General features: G+C 40.5%; 2 protein-coding genes across 2 annotated transcripts; both read left to right on the forward strand.

Moving 5' to 3' along the window:
* Positions 1–573: 573 nt before the first annotated feature.
* LOC133977365 (inter-alpha-trypsin inhibitor heavy chain H3-like) lies at positions 574–12642 on the forward strand. Its single transcript, XM_062415501.1, is given in 22 exon segments — positions 574–718; positions 1010–1039; positions 1589–1612; positions 1960–2114; positions 2266–2370; positions 2508–2670; positions 3116–3199; positions 3352–3522; positions 3762–3878; positions 4006–4174; positions 4277–4402; positions 4490–4671; positions 4870–5055; positions 5458–5597; positions 5718–5878; positions 6110–6136; positions 6235–6306; positions 6406–6519; positions 10887–11088; positions 11209–11381; positions 12140–12251; positions 12377–12642. Coding segments are annotated over 22 exon segments (2766 nt in total). The 5' UTR covers positions 574–604; the 3' UTR covers positions 12516–12642.
* A 684-nt stretch (positions 12643–13326) lies between these two features.
* LOC133977366 (inter-alpha-trypsin inhibitor heavy chain H3-like) lies at positions 13327–23454 on the forward strand. The gene is made up of 22 exons (XM_062415503.1): positions 13327–13454; positions 14385–14420; positions 14579–14602; positions 16826–16983; positions 17066–17170; positions 17264–17426; positions 17533–17643; positions 17737–17865; positions 18150–18266; positions 18356–18524; positions 18842–18967; positions 19379–19560; positions 19750–19935; positions 20219–20358; positions 20546–20706; positions 20949–20978; positions 21075–21116; positions 21536–21649; positions 21735–21936; positions 22080–22255; positions 22364–22475; positions 22581–23454. The coding sequence occupies exons 1-22, from the start codon at positions 13347–13349 to the stop codon at positions 22717–22719; spliced, it is 2730 nt and encodes a 909-aa protein (XP_062271487.1). The 5' UTR covers positions 13327–13346; the 3' UTR covers positions 22720–23454.
* The last annotated feature ends 1706 nt before the right edge of the window (positions 23455–25160 follow it).

Raw genomic sequence — 25160 nt, forward strand, 5'->3', positions numbered from 1 at the left:
TGTGTCTCTAACGCAGCATACTGCAGACCCAGCGGTAAAAAATACACAGATACAAGTGATTGGGTCATTTTTTGCCAAACACACTCCCACATGATTAAAATGACTTGAGCAGTGCAGCTTTTCCAAGTAAATAACATTGTTTGTTCACTGGCTTCAGTACCATGAATATGCTTGCTATAGCATTTTTGAGGATAACAAGATAAAAAGAGAGATGGTCCAGCAAAGGAGGAGGAACGCATTTGAGCGAGACACGAGTGAAGCAAGTTTATTATGATGTTGATGAATAAATGCAAGAATGAATATCTTTATGTTCATGTCTGATCATTATCCTGAAGCCTAAAACAACAACAAAACGAACACGTACTTAGCTGTGAGTTTGGTGACAGTCCTGCAAACACACTTTCAGATTGAGCACAGATATTTTCTTCCAGCTTTTCTACCTCAGGGCCTCTTGCACACTGAGCTCAGGTCTGTTGGTAAATACTCCAGGACAACGCACGCATGCACACACGCACACACACGCACACTTTTTGTCCCTCCTCTCCTGGGCAGAGAGCTTTTTTCTCAGCAGTGAAGTCAGCCTGTGTTCAGTAGAGGTTTGGTCATGTCTGGACTGTTGGGTGTTCACCAGCTGCTGCTATGGGGCAGCGCCTGCCTGTGGCTGCCCAGCCTGGTCTGGGGGGCTCTGGTCATCTCCCGAGACCATGTAGCTGTGAAGGTAACTTCACACACAGAGTCTTTTATACTATGCTCTTAATTGGAAATGACATTGTTTTATTGTTGTTGTTTAATTTTGCCCATATTAATTTTATCTGATAGTAGTTTGCAGCTTAAAACCTACTCGGATGTGCTGTCATGTTACTCCTTCTAACTTCTCCTCTTGTATGTATACATGTGACACATGCTGTAAAACATTAAAAAAGTGTATGAATGTGTGTGTTTATCTTACAAATAAGATGTTATGGAGGTAGCTTTTGCCAATACCTGCTCTGCTGTATTTGCATTTCAGGACACAAGAGGAGCTGCCAGATCACTGCAGGTATTTAGCAGAAATACTGTATTTACAGACAGACAGTCGCTTCAAGTTATAGTAACAGTATTTTGTCAAGAAGTTGCATCTTTCTGCTTTTATGTTATTCACCAATGTTTTGGTCATTGTTAAATATCACTATTCCATAAGCTTCATATTTACTTGGAATGTTAACAAGCTAACTTGAACCCTTCAAAGTCTTTTTATTTTTATTTGATGCAATTTCACTTTTCATCATTTTCTTTACAAAACATTCAGCTACCTTGACATGTATCCAGCTCTCAGTACATTAAAATGTGTGTAAAATCTGAGGAGTCAGATGCAACAAACAGAGACTTCAAAAGAAAATGAAAAGCAAACAAACAAACAAAGAAAAGAGAAAAGGGGGGGGGGGGGGGGGGGGGGGGAGGAGGGTATGTATAATGTAATCATATGTAAAATTTAAGTGTGGGAAAGGAAATGGGAGGGCAAAGATGTTTGAATGTATGTAATGTAGGATGTGCTACTTTTCCAGCCTGATTTAAAATGAATATAATCACTGTTCTTTTTTTCTTACAGAAAAGAAGTACAAATGATGGCAAGGTAAGAAAATAATCAGTTCAGATCTTCATCAACAGTAGCCACACTATCCATGCTAAGAGCAACCAGCACCCAGGTTGACTCACCCAAACAACTACAACACTCCCAACAAGGAATCAGTGACATAATGTCTTTTGTTAATGTTTTCTAGATGTAATCATCTTCTTTGGCACAAATCAGGGCAGCAGACTGTTGGCTGGATTCAATTTGAAATGACATCCTCCTTTTTTAATAGTGGTCTTTCTTACAGGTTTAAAATACTGTATATGAGGGGCATGTGATAAGTTGTGCATATTGCTCTGTTGCTGTTCTCATCTTTTTGTCTCTTCCTCCCTGTCACTGTGTCTCAGGTGGAGCTGTACAGTGTGACAGTGGACTGCACTGTGACGTCTCGTTTCGCTCACACTGTCATGACTTCTAAGGCTTTGAATAAAGCAAGCGCCGCACAGGAAATCTTCTTTGAAGTGGACCTTCCAAAGACCGCCTTCATCACCAACTTCAGCATGTCAGTCTGTCTCCACTCCTATTTCCACTTTGCCCACATTCCTTACGAGATTTATTCCTGCTTCCTTTCACATTTGCTCTCTAAAGCAGATTTTTGTCAGAGACACAGTTCATTTACTCAGTTTTTCATCCTGCATTTTTGGAACTTACAGGGAAATTGATGGTCAAGAGTATGTTGGAGAGGTGAAGGAGAAAGAGAAAGCCAAGAAACAGTATGAGAAGGCTGTTTCTTCAGGACAGACTGCTGGACTGGTCAAGTATGTCATTTAAGATGAAAAGAGACCACCCACACCACCCCCCTCACACATACTAAAGCAACATAGTGTATCTTAAGTACCTAAACTGATCATTTTATCATCAGAAGCGGTCAGTTTTGTCTGTGTTTTGATTAAAGGGCTTCTGGAAGAAAGATGGAGAAGTTTTCAGTGTCGGTCAACATTGCATCTCAAAGTAATGTGAGTTTCATTCTGACCTACGAGGAGCTCCTTCAGAGGAAACTGGGCCAGTATGAGATTCTGACTCGAGTTAAACCCAAACAACCAGTCCAAGAGTTTCAGGTGAAGCCATGCACACGTCGTGCCTCTTTGCGATTTCCTGGTTATATCAGATATTGTAAATGAGGGGTTTTGCTCACAAAATTAACTCACTGTTCCTCTGTGTGTGTGTGTGTGTGTGTGTGTGTGTGTGTGTGTGTGTGTGTGTGTGTGTGTGTGTGTGTGTGTGTGTGTGTGTGTGTGTGTGTGTGTGTGTGTGTGTGTGTGTGTGTGTGTGTGTGTGTGTGTGTGTGCGTGCGTGCGTGCGTGCGTGCGTGCGTGCGTGCGTGCGTGCGTGCGTGCGTGCGTGCGTGCGTGCGTGCGTGCGTGCGTGCGTGCGTGCGTGCGTGCGTGCGTGCGTGCGTGCGTGCGTGCGTGCGTGCGTGCGTGCGTGCGTGCGTGCGTGCGTGCGTGCGTGCGTGCGTGCGTGCGTGCGTGCGTGCGTGCGTGCGTGCGTGCGTGGACAAAGATTGTGGCAAACATCTTCGAACCTCAAGGCATTGCATATGTTGATGCTCAAGCAAACTTCCTCTCCAATGATCTGCTCCCCCTGGTGGAGAAAACTGTCACAGAAAAAAGGTACATGCTACAGAAAATAAGATCTTGCATCTGTGTGTCTCTGTTTTAATTTTTAAAATGAAGGTAAAATTGGTCTGACTTCCTGTGTTCAATAAAATGAACAACACAGAGAATTGTAAAAGGAAGAATGGATCAAACTGAACATATTTATCATCTTCTTATCCACAGGCACACATCTCTTTTTCACCAACTATGGACCAGCAGAGGAAGTGTCCAGGTTGTGATGAGACACTGATCGATGGAGATTTCATCATCAAGTATGATGTGAACCGTGCAAAGGACCTCGGAGACATTCAGGTCAGCAGTCAACAAATTCAGAATCACTTGAGTGTCTGCTGTCTGCATATTTATATCAGGCTCACATGTAAAATAATGCAGGGTAAGTTTAACCCTCTTTGGCTGGAGGTTCGGTTCAATTAAAAATTCTATACAACAACATCAAGTGAATAATTTTTCTTGACAAGAAATGACAACAATTACAGTCTTCTTTCAGTCTTTTGTGTATATTACTGCTCTTTGTGATCTCTTCCCTTCAGCTTGTGAACGGATACTTTGTGCACTTCTTTGCTCCACCTGACCTACCCAGAGTCCCAAAGAATGTGGTTTTTGTGATTGACAGGAGCGGTTCAATGAGTGGAATAAAGATACGCCAGGTAAGAGACCATTCAGATGTCCACACACACATCAACAATATATATCACTCTTCAAAGGTAATGTGGTTCTCATACATTGTTGCACACATGCATGAATTTTGGCCTCTGAATTTGTAACTCTTTGTAGACCCGAGAGGCACTATTGGCCATCCTCCAAGACCTCCACGAGGAGGACCACTTTGCCCTCATCCAGTTTGACGATACCATCAGTCATTGGAAGGAATCACTCACCAAAGCAACCAAAGAAAATGTGGCTGAAGCCATGGTCTATGTCAGAAGTATAAGAGACATTGGAGGTTAATAGAAAAACATGTGACAATAGCTTTAATGCCAAATATCATCTTTATTACGTTAATGAGAGAATACGTTTTACTAAATATTTTGTGTTTTCCTTCTAGGAACTAATATCAATGATGCTGTGTTGCGAGGTGTGAACATGATTTTGCAAGACAGACAGGAGGACAGGCTCCCAAAGGGGAGCGTTGACATGATTATTTTACTGACTGATGGAATGCCAAATAGCGGTGAGCATTTTGTAGTGTACACTGTAAGTAGTGTACTTATATATATTTAACATTAAATGTGTGCCTGTTGTATTTGTGCATCTGAAGGTGAATCCAGAATCCCGAAGATCCAGGAGAATGTGCGTGAAGCTATTGGTGGGAACATGTCTCTGTTCTGTCTCGGATTTGGAAATTCTGTGGATTACGTCTTCTTGGATGTGATGAGCAAACAAAACAAGGGACTGGCCCGCAGAATCTATGAGGCCTCAGATGCAACCCTTCAACTCCAGGTGGAGGATTGAGGCTACACATTTTTGTGCCAATAGTTTGGTTTTCTTGAGCCAAACACACGGATCAGGGTGTATTATCCAAAATAGGCAATATTCCTCTGGAAATGTGTAACACTTAACATATATAATTCTAATAGAATATATTAATATGGCAAACAAATAAACAAATAAACAAATGTGCATATAAATCTTTTACAGGGTTTCTGTGATGAGGTGTCCAGCCCTCTGCTTTCAGAAGTAGACTTACGTTACCCCGACAACGCAGTGGACTTCCTGACCACAAAACACTTCAGCCAATTGTATAACGGCTCAGAGATCATGGTGGCTGGTCGGCTGATAGACAACAACCTGGACAACTTCATGGTGGAAGTGTTTGGCCAGGGGGTGAGAAAAAGAAACATCAGAAAGTTAGAGACGGTGCTGAGGTGCAGAAAAGCTTCTTTTTTTTTCAAACACTGGGCCTCGTACAGCAATATTCTCTTAAATTTCTATTAAGAGAAAAAATAAGAGAAATCAACTCCATATGCACCAAATGTTCTTACCCAACCAAATCTGCTCTTACCAAGGTGTGCTGAATGATGAATCCCATTTGATCTTGAATTGGTGCAAAAAATCAAATGGTGCAAATGGAGAATAGTATATCTTAAGCCCGAATCGAATCTGAGAAATCAGGTACTAACAAAATAAGAACAAATCGTGGACATGGATGAAAATTAATGGGAATTTGTTTTCATATGGTTACTTGCATGATGCCCATTGTTTCTTCTTCTTTTCTCTGACTGAAAGTTTGAGGAGGACTTCCTGGTGCAGGGCCAGGCCAGTGCTCTGGAGTGGGATGTGATGTACCCAGACGAGGAGTACATCTTTGGTGATTTCACAGAGCGCCTGTGGGCCTACCTCACCATCCAGCAGCTACTGGAGCTGAGGTCAGTTTAAGTGATTTTACTCAAACCCTGAAATGCTCAACCTTAGATATTTTTATTTCCCATTGGTCTCATGACAATGTCCAGTGTGGTAACTTGTGTGTATTTTTTTCATTCTCACAGCAAGACTGGTACCCCTGACGAGAAAACCAACGCCACAGCCAAGGCCCTGGACATGTCCCTGCGGTACAGCTTCGTGACCCCTCTCACCTCCATGGTGGTCACCAAGCCCGACACTGAGGACGGCCCAGAAAACCCTCTCACTGCTGATAAGCTGACTGAGGGTAAGGGAGGGCAGAAAGGGTTTAAAAAGTAGCGTTGGATAGGCTTTTCTTAATGTGGCATAACTGCATTGACTGCAGTCAAGTAAACCTGCAGCACATTGACCAGAAGCACTGCATACGCAATTGAACTTTTAAACATGTCAGTTCTCTTTACTCACTTACACCAGCAGAGACTGGAGCTCCAGTCTGAACTGTGGAATTTACAAAGTTGTTTTTGTCCTTTTTTATCAGAGCAAAGACAACAGGCAGAGAGAGTAGGTAAGACAGTCTTTTTTTAAAAAAACCAAATGGCATAAAAATATTAAGTTCCCTGTATTGCTTTTTTTTAACCTGGAATTGTTTGTAACTGTATGCAGCATATCGCTACCCATCGTACTCAAATGTCGCTGCCCCACCCACATATGCCACTGCCCCACCCACATATTTTGGTAAGTTGCGTCATTTTATAGCTCATCTTGTTTGGGCACAGCTAACTCAAAATCACATCTATTTAAACCATTTTGTTAATTACTGTCATTATGTTGCAGTGGACGGAGATCCTCATTTCATGATAGAGCTGCCAGACAGAGATGATGCTTTGTGCTTCAACATCAACGACAGACCAGGGACCATTTTCAACCTGGTCAGAGACCCAGCATCAGGTCAGCGGAAAAATCTTTTTTTTTTTTGCTATCAACTATTTTTATTTTAAAAAGAGAAAGGATACAATACATATCACAACAATGTTAATCACAACAGTGGTTATATAACAGAGACCGCTTCCCTTTTGGGCAGGGAACGGGGAGCAAGCTTAATCCGTGGTCGCTTCCCGCTCCAAATAAATTTGGATATTAAGCTATGTATTTTGTCCCAATAACATTTAGGTGGGGAAAGAGGTATCGTATTCGAGTAAAAGTTTACTCTGGGGGTGATATTCATTTTGATTATTGACACTCTTGCTTGTAGGGAGTTTGGGAGACGAGACCATCATTCTAAGTCAATTTCCACCCGATTCAAAATGCCCTGGAAATTTTTATTAGTAATAGAGGAGAGGGAGGGGAAGATGTCCATGCCCAAGTATTCAAAGCTCCTAATCACTGGCACATGCATTGGCAATGTGGATGGGTCGAGAGATGAGTTAAGGGGCATCAGCGACGACTTGGTCCAATTTATTTTATATCCCGAGAGTGTGCTAAATTCTTCAAACACCCCTAGTATAACTGGGATCGACACAGGTGCATCATTTATGTATAATAAAATATCATATGCAAATAATGATATGTGATGTGAGGTGTTAAAGAAGGATATAGGGGAGATGGACAGATGCTGTCTAATTGTTTGGGCAAGAGGCTCGAGAGACAGAGAGGGCAAACAAGAGAGGTGATAGAGGGCAACCCTGCCAGGAGCCTCTTGAGATTGGAAAGGAGGGTGAGAAAACATTACCTGAAACTACCCTGGCTGAGGGGTTGGAATACAGTACCTTGACCATATTTATATAATTATAGCCTAAACCAAAAGCTCCTAGAACTGACTCAAGATATTCCCACTCAAGCCTATCAAAGGCCTTTTCGGTGTCCAATGATAGAACCGCACACGGGGAGTCTATACCTTTAGAGAAGTCTATCACATGGAGAAGTCTGCGGATGTTATCTGCAGCTTGACGTGTTTTTATAAACCCAGTCTGATCATGGTGTACCAATGTAGTCATGTGAATCTCAATCCGTGAAGCCAGTACTTCAGCGTAAATCTTAATTTCTGAATTAAAAAGTGACAGGGGCCTGTAGTTGTTGTAAAGAGTGGGGTCTTTGTTTGGTTTGGGGAGGACAGTCAAGCGGAGTTGGCGTCTCGATCAAACGTACCCTTCTCTACTGCTGTGTGAATCATGTCTAGCATGAATTACCCCAGCTCGTTCCAAAAAACACAAATAAACTTTGGGGGGTATTACATCCCACCCAGGGGATTTGCCCTTTTTCATTCTCTCGACGGCCTCTTTTAATTCTGCCAGTGAGATAGGCAACCCTAAGTATCATCTGCTTTCTCTTGAGTCAACGTAGGGAGGTTAGCCGTATGTAAATAGTTGCTGCATCTGTTGCGATCTAGTTTGATTTCAGAGGTGTAGAGATTAACATAAACATTTCTGAACTCTGTGTTGATAGCTTTTGGTTCAGATAAAATGTTCTGGGATGACCCAGATCGGATGTTTGTAATGTTGGAAAATTTTTCGCTCCGCTTACGTCTAAGAGCCAAAAGATGGCTGGGCCTTGGGCCGTCAAAATAATAGGTCCTTCTAGTTTTGTGGATTAAGAATTCCGCCCTTTGTCTGAGAAGGGAATTAAGTTCAATTTTTGTTGCATCGATATTTTGCTTCCTGGCTTCAGACAAGGAGGATTGTTGTTGGTGCTCTAGAAAAGCAAGCCTTGTTTCAAGTTCATCTAATCTGGCCAGCCGAGCCCTACTAAGATGTGAAGCGAAAGCTATTGTGGTGTTCCTGATAAATCTGTGTGTTTGTCTGTGTGTTTGTTAGAGTAAGTTTGACTAATACTACACTATGGTCGGATAATGGACTGGGAGACAACACTGCATTATGTAATTCGGAGACCACAGTAGAGGTTAGGATGTAGTCTATGCGCGAGTAGGTCTTGTGTCTATTAGAGTAGAAGCTATATTGTTTGGCTGTAGGGTTAATAGCACGAAATACATCAACTAAGCTAAAATCTGCTATGAATTTGGACAAAGAGGCAGATAGAGAGCTCTGAGAATGAGAGCTGTGGCCCGAGAAGCCTGTGCGGTCCAGAACTGGATTTAGTATTGCATTCATATCTGCGCCCATAATTACATCAAAGTCCTGCATCTCAGATAAGATGCCAGACAAGTTAGTGAAAAAAGTAGGTTTGAATTGGTTAGGTGCATACTGAAATAAACACTATTTTACGGCCAGCAATAATAGATTTTATGTATGAAATGCGGCCGTCTTCAGTGCCAGAACTATCGAGGACGGTTATGGATAGAAAGAGTTTCAAAACACGAGCCACGCGTTTTAGAGCCGGTGGAAGCCGATGCAGCAACATAATACTGTCTGTTGGCGAATCGTTGAACATCCAACGCTTTAAGATGGGACTCCTGGATAAATGCAATATCAATATGGTTTCTGCGGAGTAAGTCTAGGCAGGCTGCACGTTTGACTGGGCCGTTCAATCCGTTTGTGTTCCAGCTTGGTAATTGTAGAGTTGTCATGAAAAAAAATAATAAAATAATAAAATAATATAAAATTAGGCTGGGCAGAATGAGGTGTACTAGTATTCAGCAAAATCCCAGTATGTAGACCTACACTGCGAACATACTCCAAAATAATTATGACTGTACAATTACAACTGGGATAAGAAGATCCAGCCCATCACACTGCCCTGTCGCCACTAACCCCGAAACTCACACTGTTAGTTGAAAAGTAAACAACAAAAGAAAAACATGTCCCCAAGAGAACAACCCCCCCAAATAACATCAGACACTTGACACTGAGAGAGCGGGCAACTGTCAGACGAATCCGCCCGAACCCCCTTGAAAGTGACTGTCAGAACTGACAGTAATAAAATAGTCTATCCTTAATGATAAACGTAATAATCATGAATGAATAAGAGCCATAGTTAAGACACTTGTTATCAACAAACAAAGAGAGCTTAACTGTCATGTCTTTATTTGACCGAAAAGACTTCACCAACCCTGTATCTAACATGAACTATATGGAGCTAGAGCCTTTAGTTGAGGAATCTAGTATGTGGGCTAAATAGGAAACATTAGGCTATAGGATGACCACATCTGCAGTAAACGTACCTAGCAGTCCGGTGTGGCTTGGTGAGAAAAAACAAAACAAAAAACAATGTAGCCAAAGAGGCTTAATCAGCCGTCCTTAATAAGCCACGGGTCTGTCAGTTGGATGCCACCGTCCATTCCCTTCGTTTAAGCTGGTTTTTCCATGCCGAGAAAGTCCTCAGCCTCTGTAGCGGTGCCGAAGAAGTGTTGATCTTGACCGCAGATCAGCTTCAGCTTAGCCGGGTAGAGCAGGGAGGCTTGAAATCCTTTTTTCCTCGCTTCTTCCATTGCTGGGGCGAACACTCTGCGCCGAGAGACTGTGTGGTTGCTGAAGTCAGCGGAGATGCGAATGTCACGGTCGCTGAGCTTAACTGGGTTTTGCTGTGAGGCTTGTAGTATCTTGTCCCGGTCAGTGAAGCGGAGCATTTTACATATCAGAGTCCGAGGCCCTCGGTTCTCGGTGGCGGTGTGCACGCATTATTTCCATCTGTCGGTAGCTTAGGTTAGGGAACCATTTCGGGAGACTTGTGGAGATGAACTGGGCAGCGTAAGGTTCCTCCATGCCCTCCGGTATGCCCAGTATGCGCACATTGTCCCTGCGGTTTCTGTCCTCTAAATCAGCTAGCTTAGCTTCATAGTCAGCTTGTGATCATTACGGAGCTTCCCGATATCTTTAGCGCAGCCAGCCAGGTCTTTCTTTATTTCGTCAAGTCTCCCGTTTAGCCCTGCGAACTGTTTCTCTATGAACTGTCTCGATGAACTGTTACTGTCTACCATTGTTTGTCCAAGGCTGTGTCTAGCATAGCGGCTAGCTTGTCTAGTTCATCATCCTCGCCTTCGTCAGACTGCTCGGTGGCGTCTGGCAACCTATGAGATTTTCTGGGCATTTTGCTCCGCGATGGTCCGTGACCCACTTATCAAACTTGAAAATAAAATAGGGATGGTTTGAGGGTAGTTTCAAAGTGGAATTGGGGTGCAGGTGCGGGAGCGAAAGTACTACGCAGCCATCTTCTCTGCAGGTCACGTGATTCTCAGGTCAGCAGAATCCTGATTAAAACCATGACTTTCTTACATGTTTCCCCTGATGTCCTTTTTTCACTAAACAGGATGTAAACGAATGTCTTCTTTATCACTTGGACACCTTTAACTCCTCATATGTGTGTCAGTCAATCATTTCATGCAGTAAAACAGTGAGAGGCTAAATCTCATGTTGTTTCTTCAGGCATTTTAGTGAATGGCGAGATCATTGGGGACAAGCAAATCCCACCCAATGGTAAAATTAAAACCTACTTTTGGCGTTTTGGCATCATCCACCAGAAGCTGGGTGTGAGACTGGAGGTGAGCACACAGGACATCACAGCGTTTCAGAACGGCAAACGGGTCAAGCTGCTGTGGTCTGATACAGCCTCCCTCAAAGGAGCCAAGTGAGTGGCTGAAACTACCAGATTATCATCTCCTTCAGGGAAAGATCCCAATACTTGAGAGATATGACAATATAATGTTGCCCACTCATCCTCTCCATCTGTCCCTTCTTTATCCTTCAGTGTGGATCTTCACTTGACCAAGGATCGTAGTCTAATGATAACTCTAAGAGGTTCTGTCAAGTTTGTGATCCTGCTGCACAAAGTGTGGGCGAAGCACCCATACCACCGGGACTACCTGGGTTTCTACACACTGGACAGTCACCTCCTGTCTCCCTCTGTTCACGGTCTACTAGGTACAACATGGCACACTTGTTAGAAATAGATTGCATGGTTTATTTCATTTTTATTATAATTTACAATAATGTCTCATCAGGGCAGCCAAAAAAGTAACTAATAGATATAATATATATATATATAATATAATAATTTCTGTTAGAAGTGAAATATGTTGTATATTGTTGTTTCCACCCAGGAAAAAGTCACTCAATGGAAAAAAATATCACAAGTAAATAAAAAACAGTCAAAGCACAATTCAATTAACCAATGTGAGACATAAGCTACATATTTTAATAATTTTAGAACACTGTAGATTATATGAATACATGTAACATGTAATGTGACTGAACCTTCTCAGTGATAATGCCAAATATGCACTTTTATCAAAGTAAAACAAGAGTTTTTTTCCATTGTTAGAGAAATGTTGATATTTAGAAGATAGAGTTTGTCCTTGACAACAATGTTTTTTAAAATTTGGTATTTTAGTGCCCCCTTTTTTACATATTATACTGAGGTTCAGGATAACAGCAATCATCTTTATGATGCTGTGCAGCTAAATGCAGTTTACAGCAATTAAAGTTGCTAAACTAAAATGAGCTGATCCTAACAAATATTTCCGTTAATCATTGTTCTTCATTCTGTTAATTGTATCTGTATAAAAAAGCGATACTTTAAGCCAGTTTTATTCTTTGTCATAGAGAGAAATCAGCTAGGACTAGAGTAAAGTGATAAGAAAATAAATGATTTTCACCCCCAATGGTGGGTCTTTCTCCAGGTCAGTTTTACAAGGGGATTGAATATGAGGTCTCAGACTTGCGTCCAGGTGAAGTCCCAGAGAAACCAGATGCCACCATGTTTGTGAAAGGACAGGAGCTCAATGTGAACAGGTACACCACATGCCTCAAGAGTTTGCATTTATTGTGTACTAAATGAATAAATGTCTGTTGCTTTGTGTTGTTTTAATTGTACAGTCCTAATCAGGTCTACATCATGTTTCTGTCTTGGTCCACAGAGGCTGGCAGAAAGACTTCAGGAGGGACGTGAAGAACGGAGAAAAAGTGCCCTGCTGGTTCATTCACAGTAATGGAACAGGCCTCATCGACGGAAAGGCTTCGGACTACATTATGTCTGGCCTTTTCAAAAGATTTTAAAGCGGTTTGCAGACAGTCTTATCAGTGTCGTTCCCATGAATCACCACTCAAATTCATACAATAAAACACATACATAAAATAAAATCTGCCCACATCTTAACAGACTTAGTTCATAGCATTTTGTGTAGAGAATCACTATCTCAGAAATACTGAAATAAATGTTCTTAATAATAAATATAATAATAAAAACAAGAGTTCTTAAAAATGAACACATGCTGGGTTTGGGCATTTCTTTTTTAAATGGTAGTTTCCCAATTTGTTCATCACATGAAGTTTTTGCTTTGGTTATCCCTCATTCTTCCTGACAGACATGTTTGACTTTCTGAATGTGTCATAGCTTGTTGTACCTTTGAAGGCTTTTATGTTGGCACCGAGCTGCCCTGCTCTTATAATCCCAGCTTCACTGATTGCTAAAGTCAGGAGCTGAAAAGAAGTAAATCTGATCAAAACTGTCTAAAAGCAGAAAAGTTGTGTTGAAAAGTTTTCTCACAGTTAATGGGAAGTCTACTGTTGGACTCCTAAACCACATGATACCAAATAAATATGTCTTTGGTGCAGACAAATTGTTGAAACATTTCTTTATGGTTAAACAGTCCCTCCTCTGTGCACCTAATGACTCTGACTGGTGCTGAACCTTGACAATTTATGGAGAAACACTCAAACTGATGGTCAGTGACTCACATAAACATGAGGGTAGTGGAGGCAGCAGAGGGTCCGCCTCTTGCAGCACAGAGCGTGGGCGGGGTGAAACTCTTATGGGAAGTACATGCCTTGAATTCCTCCACACTTGTTTTCAGCCATATCGGGAAGAACCCCATCTGTCTCCCAGCCATGCCTGCAAGGTGGACAGTCCTGCTGCTGTGGGTTTGTGTCTGCATCTGGCTTCCAGCTCAAACCCAAGGAGCTCTAGTCATTTCCCGCAGAGATGCTCGGATGCAGGTAAATAAAATGAAGCATTTGCAAGTAAACAAATGTCTAGTTTGTAACTTTGTTTGGACAGTAGAAGTAACAACTATCAGGTCAGAGTGGAGTAGATCATTCCCAGGTAAAGTCTTTAGGCATACAGGAAGTGGTGTGCTGTGCATGTTTGGCAGCAGCAGTTTTCTCTGAAAACGGAATAAATGGCTGTTTAGTGGGCATAGTTACTAAGGTTGAGCAGAAAAACACAAACTGCTTCAGAGAATCAGTGAAAAAGATTGCACGATTGCATGTTTGGGAACATCAAAACACCTACAGTTACCGTGTTTTCAGCAGAATTTCAAGTTGCATTTTGTTGCTGACAATAGACATATAATGGCCTTTTAACATTTTCTTTTCAAATATTTGTTATTCTAAGTTATTTTAACATACAGAGACCACATCCTTTGGAGGCAGAGGTCTTATATTTATAATTTAAGGTGTGAGCTATGAATCTCAAGTCCAGTAGAGTCTAACAGCAGTGAAGTTCAAAGTCTAGTCTCATGCCCTTGTTTTTACAGCCCTTCAGTACACTGCATGTTAACAGCTATCTCACAAGTTCATTGCATGGCAGATTATGATGTAGATAAAAAACAAAATATGCAAGAAGAGACATGTCACTAATTCACATGATTCCTCTGTGTATTTTAAATGTCATTTTATACATTTTATACTTAAAGGAGACAACTTTAGTGGTGAAGAGTATCAAATGCATGAATACTTGCTATAGTGACTGATGCATTGTTTGGACTAGAAAAATAAATAAAACTGAGAATCAATTCAATTCCTGGATGTAACTAATGGTAATCTTTCAGTAATATCACAAAATACAGTATATGCGGTGCACAGCTCTCTGGAATCTTGCTTTTCCCTTCACAGTAAACATGCAATCACACTTTCTTTTTTTTTCAGGAAACCAAAGAGGATGTGGACACCAGGTCAATTAAGGTATGAGGCTGGAACTGCTTTAAAAACAATTTTGCTGATCTTTACATGTGCTGTGATTATATTCCCCTCATTTTGGTCTCTGTTTCAAAACCAAAGACAAAATACTAAGATGTTGGTTTGTGAAAGATTATATGTTTCTATTTTTTTTTCATCTACAGAAAAGAAGCACGAAGTCTGCAGATGTAAGGAACTAATTTTGATATTATTGTAAAACCTTCTAAGACCTCTGTAACTCTCACTGCTGTACTTTGTAGCCTGCAGGTTCACAACTGAACAACCAGTCCAAATAAAGGGCAAAAGACAATAGAGCAGAAATGATCAAACTTAGTTAATTTTGTATAAAAATGTATTAAACCCATGGGGGAATATCTTTTTAAAAGAAGGGGAGCAGCCAATATCTGAATGAGCACAAAGGAGGGGACACCAGTCCAAGGCTCACTGTCTCTCTTATTGTCTGAGGCTGCTGCTTCCTCCAGTCAGTTTACATTTTCTAATCAACATGTAACAGTACTCTCTGAGCCACCAACATTGAACAACAAGGATAAATGCCTTGTTGTTAAACATGTCAAATACATGTCAATAACTGTCAAATTAATGGTTAAAACCAGGGTGTAATAACTGAATACACATGAAACCACAGTAAAGTTGACTGGTAGTTTCTATCTCACAGTAGTGGTATTGTTACTGTTGGCAAAATGAAGTCCACATTTCCCATAAACCTCATCGCTTCCAGATGCCACTTGTTTTGCTCTTCCTTCCCATGGCATGCATTTATTTTCTCGTTACTTTACTTGAAACAATAATCATGCTGGAAGTGATTTTTCCATTTGGGATTTATTCTTTTTCTGCATTTGCCAATATGAGAACCTAAAAGCTTCATCTTACATTGTGTTTAGAGAACACTAACCTCTTTCTGTTTGTGACATTGTGACATGAATCACTGAGGGACATTTCTCATGACATCTGATGCAGAAAACAGTGGAGAGTCAACAGTCCTCTTGACCACTGATCTTGCTTGTTTACTGTAATACTTTTTCAATATACAAACAGACATATAAACAGGGGGGGGGGGCTCCTCTCTTATTATCTCAAAATAAGAGAGGAGGAAAGACTTCCAGACTTTAAAGAATACCTGTGCTGTTCCCCTAGTGGACTATGTAAGTTTTTTATAGCTTTAGATGTGTCATAACACTTTCCACCCACTTACTGTGCGATGTTGCTTTGGTATATTTCCAGTGAATCAACACTAACCGTCGGGCCAATAATGACAGAAAGGCTAGGGCATCACACTGTGTACATATAAGTGCCAACTCTCTTGGAACTACTCCAAATAATGCCATAACTGGGTCTGGACATATTTCCTTACCACAAATAGTAGAGAAAGTTTCAAAGTTGGCTGAACAGAATGGTCCATGACTTGGGCAGCTTCCAAACGAATGATAAAGAGTGGCTTCATCCTGATGACAGTGGGGGCAGGTATTATCTATTCCTTCGAACATCTTTGCCAGTCTGCTTCTACTGCAGTGTAGTCTATGTATTACTTTAAACTGTAATAAACCATGTCTAATGCATATGGATGTAGAATGAATTTTTGAAAGTGCAGACTGCCATATTTCATCAGAGATTTCAGTCCCAATATCTCTAGCCCACTGCTCCTTAAGGTGGTTTCAAAGAATGGGTGACCATGTCTTGAATTGAACTGTATAGTTTAGATATCAGACCTGGCTGTAGAGGGGCCCGGTCTACAAAATCATCTATCTTGCCATGTGTAGGAGGAGATGGGAAGGACACAAACAGCTTCTTGACAAAACTAAGCTCCTGGAGATATCTATAGAAATGGGGATGTGGAATGCCATACTGTTGTTGCATTTTTTCAAAAGGGATGAAATTATTGTTTTGATAGAGATCCTTCACACTCCTTAAGCCCCTACTGAACCACAATTGGAAGGCGGAGTGTAGGAGATATGGTGGGAACAGGACATTGCCTGTATATTGCCTGTGTGTACTTAAAGTGAGACCATATTTTCAATGTGTTAATCACAATGGGGTTTGTCAGGTTTTTCTTGTTGAAAGGTAGTGGTGCACAGAGCATAGATGTTAAAGATACCAGCTCAGAAATCTAAAAATGTGATACCAAATAAACCACCTTGTGAATATTCGAGGCCCAGTAATAGTTTACAAAGTTGTAAGTTGTGCCTTCTTTCTCTCCAGATATGATTTTCTAATCTTTGGGATGGATTTGTTGCATACAAAAAATTAGATACATTTGTCCAATTCTTTGAAAAAAGACTTTGTGATAAAAACAGGTATTGTTTGAAAGAAAAAGAAAAACGATGAATTGGAGTGATTTATGTATGGATGTTAAAATTACACCTTCAATCAGCGTGTCTCTCTTTCCCACACAGTTGGTGGAAGTGTACAGTGTTAGAATCATCTGTGCTGTGACGTCTCGTTTCGCTCACACTGTCATGACCTCGAAGGCTCTGAACAAAGCAACCACCTCACAGGAAATCTTCTTCGAAGTGGAGCTTCCTAAAACCGCCTTCATCACCAACTTCAGCATGTCAGTTAAAACTCGATTCTTTTGACAGTGAACATAGATTATATGTTTCACACTCTTTGTCAACTTCACTCATGCCTTACAGGGAAATTGATGGTCAGGAATATGTTGGAGAGGTGAAGGAAAAAGAGAAAGCCAAGAAACAGTATGAGAAGGCTGTTTCTTCAGGACAGACTGCTGGACTGGTCAAGTATGTTGGACTGAAAAATATCACACCAGAGTGCAATTTTAGCACATGGCTGTGGTGTGAACATCTCATTAAAATAATAATCAATCATTACAGGGCTTCTGGAAGAAAGATGGAGAAGTTTTCAGTGTCTGTCAACATTGCATCTCAAAGTAACGTGAGTTTCATTCTGACCTATGAGGAGCTCCTTCAGAGGAAACTGGGCCAGTATGAGATTCTGACCCGAGTTAACCCCAAACAACCAGTCCAAGAGTTTCAGGTTGAGCACACTCTCCTTTGTTTTCTTGATAATGACAACATTAAACATTAATGAGACCTCACGTAAGAATGATTTCTGATTGTATCTTCATTGTCTGTGGACACAGATTGTGGCAGACATCTATGAGCCTCAGGGCATTGCTTTTGTTGAGGCCTCTGGAACTTTCTTCAGCAATGAACTACTCCCACTGGTGGAGAAAATAGTCACAGACACAAAGGTAAAAGGTTTAAGAAAAAATGTTGATGATTTATTGTAAACATTAAGTAAGTTGTTAACCATATATATCAAAGTGAATCTCTCTGTGTTTCAGGCACACATCTCTTTCTCACCAACACTGGAGCAGCAGAGGAAATGTGCAGGATGTGAAGGTACCATGATTGCTGGAGATTTCATCATTAAGTACGATGTAAAGCGAGAAAAAAGCCTGGGGGAAATTCAGGTCAGCTGCTGACAAATACTTCGTTATATTACCTGAAACACAAAATAAGGAAATTCACATGCAGAAACACTACCTTTTTTACACACAAACTACTCCTTAAATTGTCAAAACTCAAATAATTGAAAATGCCCTGGAACTTCTTTGGATTCACTTTGAACTGAAAAAGTGGAATTTTACAGATGATCTTACTTACTTATTTCCCTAACTGTATGAAAGTGAGCATAGCTGTGCCCTTGTGCCATATTTCCATATTTGTCCAAACCAAATGCTTTATTTTTCTTCAGATTGTAAATGGATACTTTGTGCACTTCTTTGCTCCACCTGACCTACCCAGAGTCCCAAAGAATGTGGTGTTTGTGATTGACAGGAGCGGCTCAATGAGTGGAAGAAAGATTTCACAGGTAAAACATGTTGTATGTTGGTAAGTTACATACTGTGTGCATCACTGTTTGTACATCTTCATTTGTGAACTTGTGAACTTGTGTTGCAGACTCGGGAAGCATTGGTCGCCATTCTGAAAGACCTCCACGAGCAGGACCACTTTGCTCTCATCCTGTTTGATGATAAGATTGTCACCTGGAAGGAGTCTCTTACCAAAGCAATTAAGAAAAATGTGGCTGACGCCATTGCCTATGTAAACGAACTAAGGACCAAAGGGTGTAAGAGGAAAATGAATGGCACTTATTTTAATGCCAAATGTTTTTGTTCACTTCTTTATTCAAATGGCTAGAAATGTATTTTCTGTCTTTATATGTACTGCACACACATCCTATGAGTAGGATCTAAAAATGTTTCAAATTAGCTTTTGCAGACGTATGATAACAATGTTATTTAAGCATGATAAACTGCCTATACAATAGTTATAAAGAAAAAGAAAAAACATATCAACAGAAAAATGTGATGATATGTGTGTTAGGAATTGATAGGAAGAATAGTTCGAGAATGTTAATCTTTTCATTGTGTCATTGCCTTTCAGCCACCAATATCAATGGTGCCGTACTAAAAGCAGTGAAAATGCTGAAGAATGACAGAAAACAAAAGAAGCTTCCAGAGAGGAGTGTGGATATGATTATTTTATTGACTGATGGGATGCCAAACCACGGTGAGCCATTTTAATGAGGAAAAGTATCATCAGAGGTCCTCAGAGACTGGATACAGCAGCTCATCATACATTTAACATGTAGCTAACAATCTTTCACTTGCAATCTTGAAAAATGTCTTTTATCTCAGGGTAATCAAAGGATGTAGTTTTTGGGTTTCTGGGTTCACCTGTTTATCAAGAAAGACTTGGAGAACTTGCGATAAAGATTGAAAAGTTGCTAGTTTTGAAGCATGCATGATCCTCTCTAGATTTGTAAAAGCAACAGTTTGATTCACAATCAAATTCCAAAGTTTCAATTTGTGACAAGCTTTTGAAAATTTTACAAATACATTTAGCAACTGTATCATTGCAAGGAACTGCAAGGCTTTCATTGCATACTCCCACATAATTAACCTGCATATATACACACAGGGCTGTCTGACCTCCCTACAATCCAGGAGAATGTGCGTTCTGCTATTGGCGGGAAATTGTCTCTCTTCTGTCTTGGATTTGGAAATGATGTGGATTACTCCTTCCTGGATGTGATGTCCAAACAAAACAAGGGACTGGCCCGCAGAATCTATGAGGCCTCAGATGCAGCTGTTCAACTCCAAGTAGGGGAGAAAAAAAACCAAAGGGACTGCCAATGCAAGTTTGAGTGCTGTATTTTCACCTCCAAGGTTGCCTGATATCAGACAGGATTGTTAACTCATTACACAGTAGAGTGGGCAGATTCAAAAGTCTGGAGCCAGGCAACCTTTGGGGATCAGACATAGCATGATTGGGGTGTGTCTTTGTTTCAGGGTTTCTATAAGGAGGTGTCCAGCCCTCTGCTCCTGGAGGTGGACCTGAATTACCCTGACAACACGGTAGACTTCTTGACCAAAAACCATTACAGCCATTTGTTTAATGGCTCAGAGATCGTGGTGGCTGGAAAGCTGAGTGGCAACGACCTGGATAACTTCCTGGTGGAAGTGTATGGCCGGGGGGTGAGAGATGGACAGCAAAACATCAATCAGAACGAATGAAAATACGAGTGTTTGGTCCTTATTCTCATTTGAAACAATCCCTATGACTGAATATTGAATGGTGTGAATGATATTATGAATTAATCGAGCTAAAGTATATTGTGTAGTCCCCTTTGTTTTCCTTCAAACTAACATGAGGCCTCAGTAGGGATCAATTATCTATGCCATGATGCTGTTACTGATCTTTACTCTTCCATTTTTTTATCAGATGATAGTAAACCTTGCATTTTTCCTCTTTCTCTAGCCTGATGACGAATTCCAGGTGCAGGGAAAGGCCAGTGTGGTAAACTGGGATGTGATCTACCCACAACAGCAGTACATTTTTGGGAATTTCACAGAGCGTTTATGGGCTTACCTCACCATCCAGCAGGTACTGGAAAACAGGTGTGTTCATCTTAATTGCCTATACCTCTAGCAAGATTTGATGTAAGAGTATCTCACAATCACAATAACAGATAACTCAAAAAAAATGTTATGATAATTTTATAGAGAGGACTTCTTATTCCACATCATAAATATCATATGACATTAATGAACAACCAATCTCCTCTCATTCTCTTTTTTCTTCCAGGGACATTGGTACGCAGCAGGAGAAAGAAAACAACACAGCTAAGGCCCTGGACATGTCCCTGCGGTACAGCTTCGTCACCCCACTTACCTCCATGGTGGTCACCAAGCCTGAAACTGAGAATGGCACAGAAAGCACTCTCATTGCTAATAAACTGACTGAGGGTGAGAGCAATGTTTCCATTCATGTTTAATTTGTCCTTTTTTTTTGTAAGAATAAAAAAGATTTGTTTATAGACTACACAGTCTGAATCTGGAAGATTTGCAGCCGGTGGCTCATGGCAAAGTCTTTCTTTGTCTGCAAATATACAGCACATTTTAACATTATTAATAATCTGTTGAATCAGTAGATCAAAGTGGAACCAACTTTGTATTGTATGTTTTGCAATTGTTTCCCTGTTTCACAGACCAGAGACAGAAAGCAGAGAGGCACACTGGTACGACAGTCAACTCAATTCTATGATATTCCATATGCATCTCATATTGGGATGAGCAAGTTTGATAATGTCTGCTGTCATTGTTTTTGATAATAGGTTCCTCTGCCAAGGCTGCCAGTTCACATAGTCAATTTGATGGTAAGATTTTTATACATACGATTAGATTATTAGTCCTTCTTTTGCTTAAAACCACTATTAAAAAAACTGTCCCAACTCCTGACTCATGGTTAGAAGTGGGAAGTGACAGTCCCCTGCAGCTTAGTCAGTTTTTTGCCATCTATCTATCTCGTCATGCACCCAACCTGCCACCTTTGATTATGGAAATATATCACCTTGGATGTCACCTAAACTGCGTCACTTCTCCTGGTCATAATTAAAATGGCTGCTAGATGGTGTCTGTCACTCAAGCGTAACTATAGGTCATTTTGCTGGCTGAATTTTTTACCTATACTGTTGCTGCTGTAACATTATAGTAATATACCTGTGTACTTGAGTATTAACTGTGTACTTGAGAGTATTAACTGTTCATTTTATCTCGTTTAATGATGCTTGTGTAGTGGATGGAGATCCTCATTTCATGATAGAGCTCCCAGACAAAGAGGACGCTCTTTGCTTTGACATCAGTGACAAACCAGGAACCATTTTCAACCTGGTCAGAGACCCGAAATCAGGTCAGCCCTGAGTCTTACTTATTCACGCAGTCTGTTTTTATTTAAGAAGTATGGGAAGGGAAAACTAACCTGTCATTACTTTCAGGCTTCGTGGTGAACGGCCAAATTATTGGTAAGAAGAAAGTTGTACCAGATGGTAAAATCAACACCTACTTTGGGCGCTTTGGCATCACCCACCAGAATCTGGGGCTGAGGCTGGATGTGAGCACTCAGGACATCTCAGTCTTCCACAACGGCAAGCACATCAAGCTACTGTGGTCTGATACAGCGTCCATCAAGGAAACCAAGTGAGTAGCACTGCTTTACCACAAATTAAAGAAATATGAAGTTAGAATTAACAAAAACAAAACCAAACTGACATAATTAAATTCTCCACAACCTTGGCCCAGGAAAATGAGTTTCTTCACATGCTTTTCTGTGTTTCTTCCAGTATGGACCTCCAGCTGACAAAGAACTGCAGCCTGACAGTCACGCTGAGACAATCAGTTAAATTTATGGTCATCAGACACAAAAAGGTGTGGAAGAGACGTCACAACCAACAAGACTACCTGGGTTTCTACACCCTGGACAGCCATTATTTGTCTGCTTCAGTTCACGGTCTGCTAGGTAGGAAAAGCTACAAATGAGAGCAAGTTTTCCATATTTTCCATATGTTTTGCTCAATCTTAAATTTTGAATAAATCAAAAGATATGAAGTGAGATGTTTACCTTCAGGTCAGTTCTACCATGGTGTTGAGTTTGAGGTGACAGACCTACAACCAGGTGAAGTCCACGGAAAACCAAACGCCACCATGTATGTGAAGGGACAAACACTCCATGTGACCAGGTGCACTTCAAGTCTTATCAAGTTTACACTCACATACTGCACGTGAGCATTTGTTTTTACATATACTGTACATACACCTCATCTTTGGTTTGCTCTCCTTCGCAGACACTGGCAGAAGGACTTCAGCTGGGATGTGAAGAATGGGGAAAATATTCCCTGCTGGTTTGTTAATAACAGTGGAATGGGCCTTGTGGATGGAGGAGCCTCTGATTACATTGTGTCCGACCTTTTTATGACTGTCTGAATCTTTTGAATTTTATACAACAGTGAAATTTCACTGTGGACACATAGCACATCATTTTGCTGTTGCCCAGTGAGAGATAGCTGATAGTAGCGAGCTACAAATATACAAACACACATGCAGAAGCAAACATAACAAAACTTTTTCGAGGATGTGAGTTTTTTTGAACATTGTATGACTCAAACAGAGCAGGGGCATCACCACTCATTTAAAAATTAGCTAGTCATTACTTAGTAAGCATAGCTGAATATTACTTTTAATATTTAACTCTCTCTCTATTTCTCTCTCTCTCTCAACTTTTTTTCAATCAATCAACGAAAACTTAATGTCCACCTTCTACCAGTTCTGCAATGTCTTTGATGCAACAATTTTAAAGGACCAGTGTGTAGTCTTTAGTGGCATCTAGTGGTGAGGCTGTAGATTGCAACCCAATTAATTACCCCCAAGGTTTGTGCTTGTTGTGAAAGTTCAGTAGTTATCCTCTAATTACATGATTTTTTATAACTGCATGGTTTGTTGTGGATAATCACTACACAAAATTACAGGTCATTCATATGATCAAAACTCATAAAAGTGTTTGCTGATGTCAACAGCTGATGTAAAGTTGTACCAACTGTATGCTTTATATGCTTTCCAGCCAGCCACACAACATTGCCTGATAACAGAGAAAGTAAAGATAACATAAAGTATCAGACATAAAAAACACAAGTATCTATAGATTCAGTCGGTAATTATTGCCTCAAGACCTATATATTTTTCAATAAAAACAAATAAAATCACAAATTGTCTAATTTTTTCATTCATATTTTGTACATCATAAAATGTACTTGCTTATTTTTAAGGGCAGCATCACACTTGGTTATACATGATAGCCCCTCAAAATGGCCAATTGCAGCTTTGTCCCATTATGGTGCAGCAGTAAGTCATGACAGTGCTGCAACATGTCCAGTTGCAGCAAGGCCAAGCACTGATTTACCAAAGGGTAATGCACCTCTACATGAAAGTCATAGTCATAGTTGTAGCTTGTTTAACTTGGGGAGATGTGAGTATATCAAGTTGGTACCATAAACTTCATGTAGGCTACCTACAGAAACCACCCACATACTTTTGAGGACATTGGCTGTATATAAAGATTATGACAGCCTGCCAAAGGTGATGCCAAAACATCTCGATCGCCCCCTGGTGGCTCGCTGCAGTATAGGTCATAAATCCTGCCCTCACTTTGTTAGCCCTATGCTGGGATGGGACATAAGTCAAACAAAAAAATCCTTCATTTTAGGAAGTTCTTATCCCACTGATGTTTGTCCAAGTGATAATTATTCTAATTTAATATGATAAAATAATTATTTGAAGATTTAAAAAATGGGCATGATGTCATGATTGACAGCTGAGACAGCTGCTCTCAAACCTCTGCGTGCTCCCTCCGAACTTTACCGCGCAGACTCTGGCTTCAAATGACGTCACACAAGCAAGATGGCAGATCCCGGAAAGGAGATAGTTTCACGTTTGCACAGAGGTAGAAGGTGGAGACACGTTGTCCACGTCTATACACAGCCAATATTTGTACACCAACAATATCTAGTATTAGCTCAAACTGGACACAAAACCATTGTCTTAATTTCATGTCTTAACATCGTTAAATGTTGTTAGCTAAACTTTGAAATAATAACGATGTTGACATCGTTTTTTGTGTGACTAAAACAAAAACAAAAACACAAGTTTGTAATGGCGAGTGTTGAAAAAGTTTTTACAATAATGACACGTTTACATAGTGCTCTTGCTACTTATTTCACCACTGTACATTTTTTGCATCCATTTGGTAGTGAAATGGCAAGTGTAGCTTTAGAGAGGAACATGCTACACTCTACCACTCACTGAATGTGAATGTGATTTATACTTTATTTGAAGTAAAGTTTGGGCAAAATTATGCTACACAATAACACGTTTTATACTACGACTTAGGGCTAATAAAAACAGCCATCATAACACAACCATAATATTGGGTTTCTTGATTCACTCTAGTTGGGTTAATAATGACCTCATATTTGTCTTTATACCAACATTGCTGTATGTATAGCCCTGTAAACAACTTAATGGGTCAATAAACTGTTCATTGACAGGTTGCCGCTCATTCCACTGCATCTCTCCCGCTTTCATCTGAAGAGAGAAGACCAGAAACAGGGGACATGAAAACGACACAGAGCAGATTTAATATCGGTCCTCTGCTGTTGAATAAAGGCGTGGACAGAGGTAAGTTATCAAGATGTGTTCACCAGGAGCTCAGAATTAAGCTAAATTTTAATTTATTTACATACACATACTCCAGGCAAAGTGTAATGCAACTAATGTCTCATAAAGATGTAAATAAGTTATGTTTGCAGAACAACTGGTATGGTTCTGTGTCACTTTGTTTTGCTAATGTGTCTCAAGAAAAAAAAAAAAAC

This window comes from Scomber scombrus, chromosome 3 (genome assembly GCF_963691925.1).
Source record: "Scomber scombrus chromosome 3, fScoSco1.1, whole genome shotgun sequence".
Classification (NCBI taxonomy): Eukaryota; Metazoa; Chordata; class Actinopteri; order Scombriformes; family Scombridae; genus Scomber; species Scomber scombrus.

Coding starts and splice junctions, on each gene's coding strand:
- LOC133977366 (XM_062415503.1), top strand. CDS start 13,347: ATGCCTGCAAGGTGGACAGTCCTGCTGCTGTGGGTTTGTGTCTGCATC. Junction 18,267..18,355: donor GTGGAAGAAAGATTTCACAG/GTAAAACATGTT, acceptor CTTGTGTTGCAG/ACTCGGGAAGCATTGGTCGC. Junction 21,650..21,734: donor GGTCAGAGACCCGAAATCAG/GTCAGCCCTGAG, acceptor CATTACTTTCAG/GCTTCGTGGTGAACGGCCAA.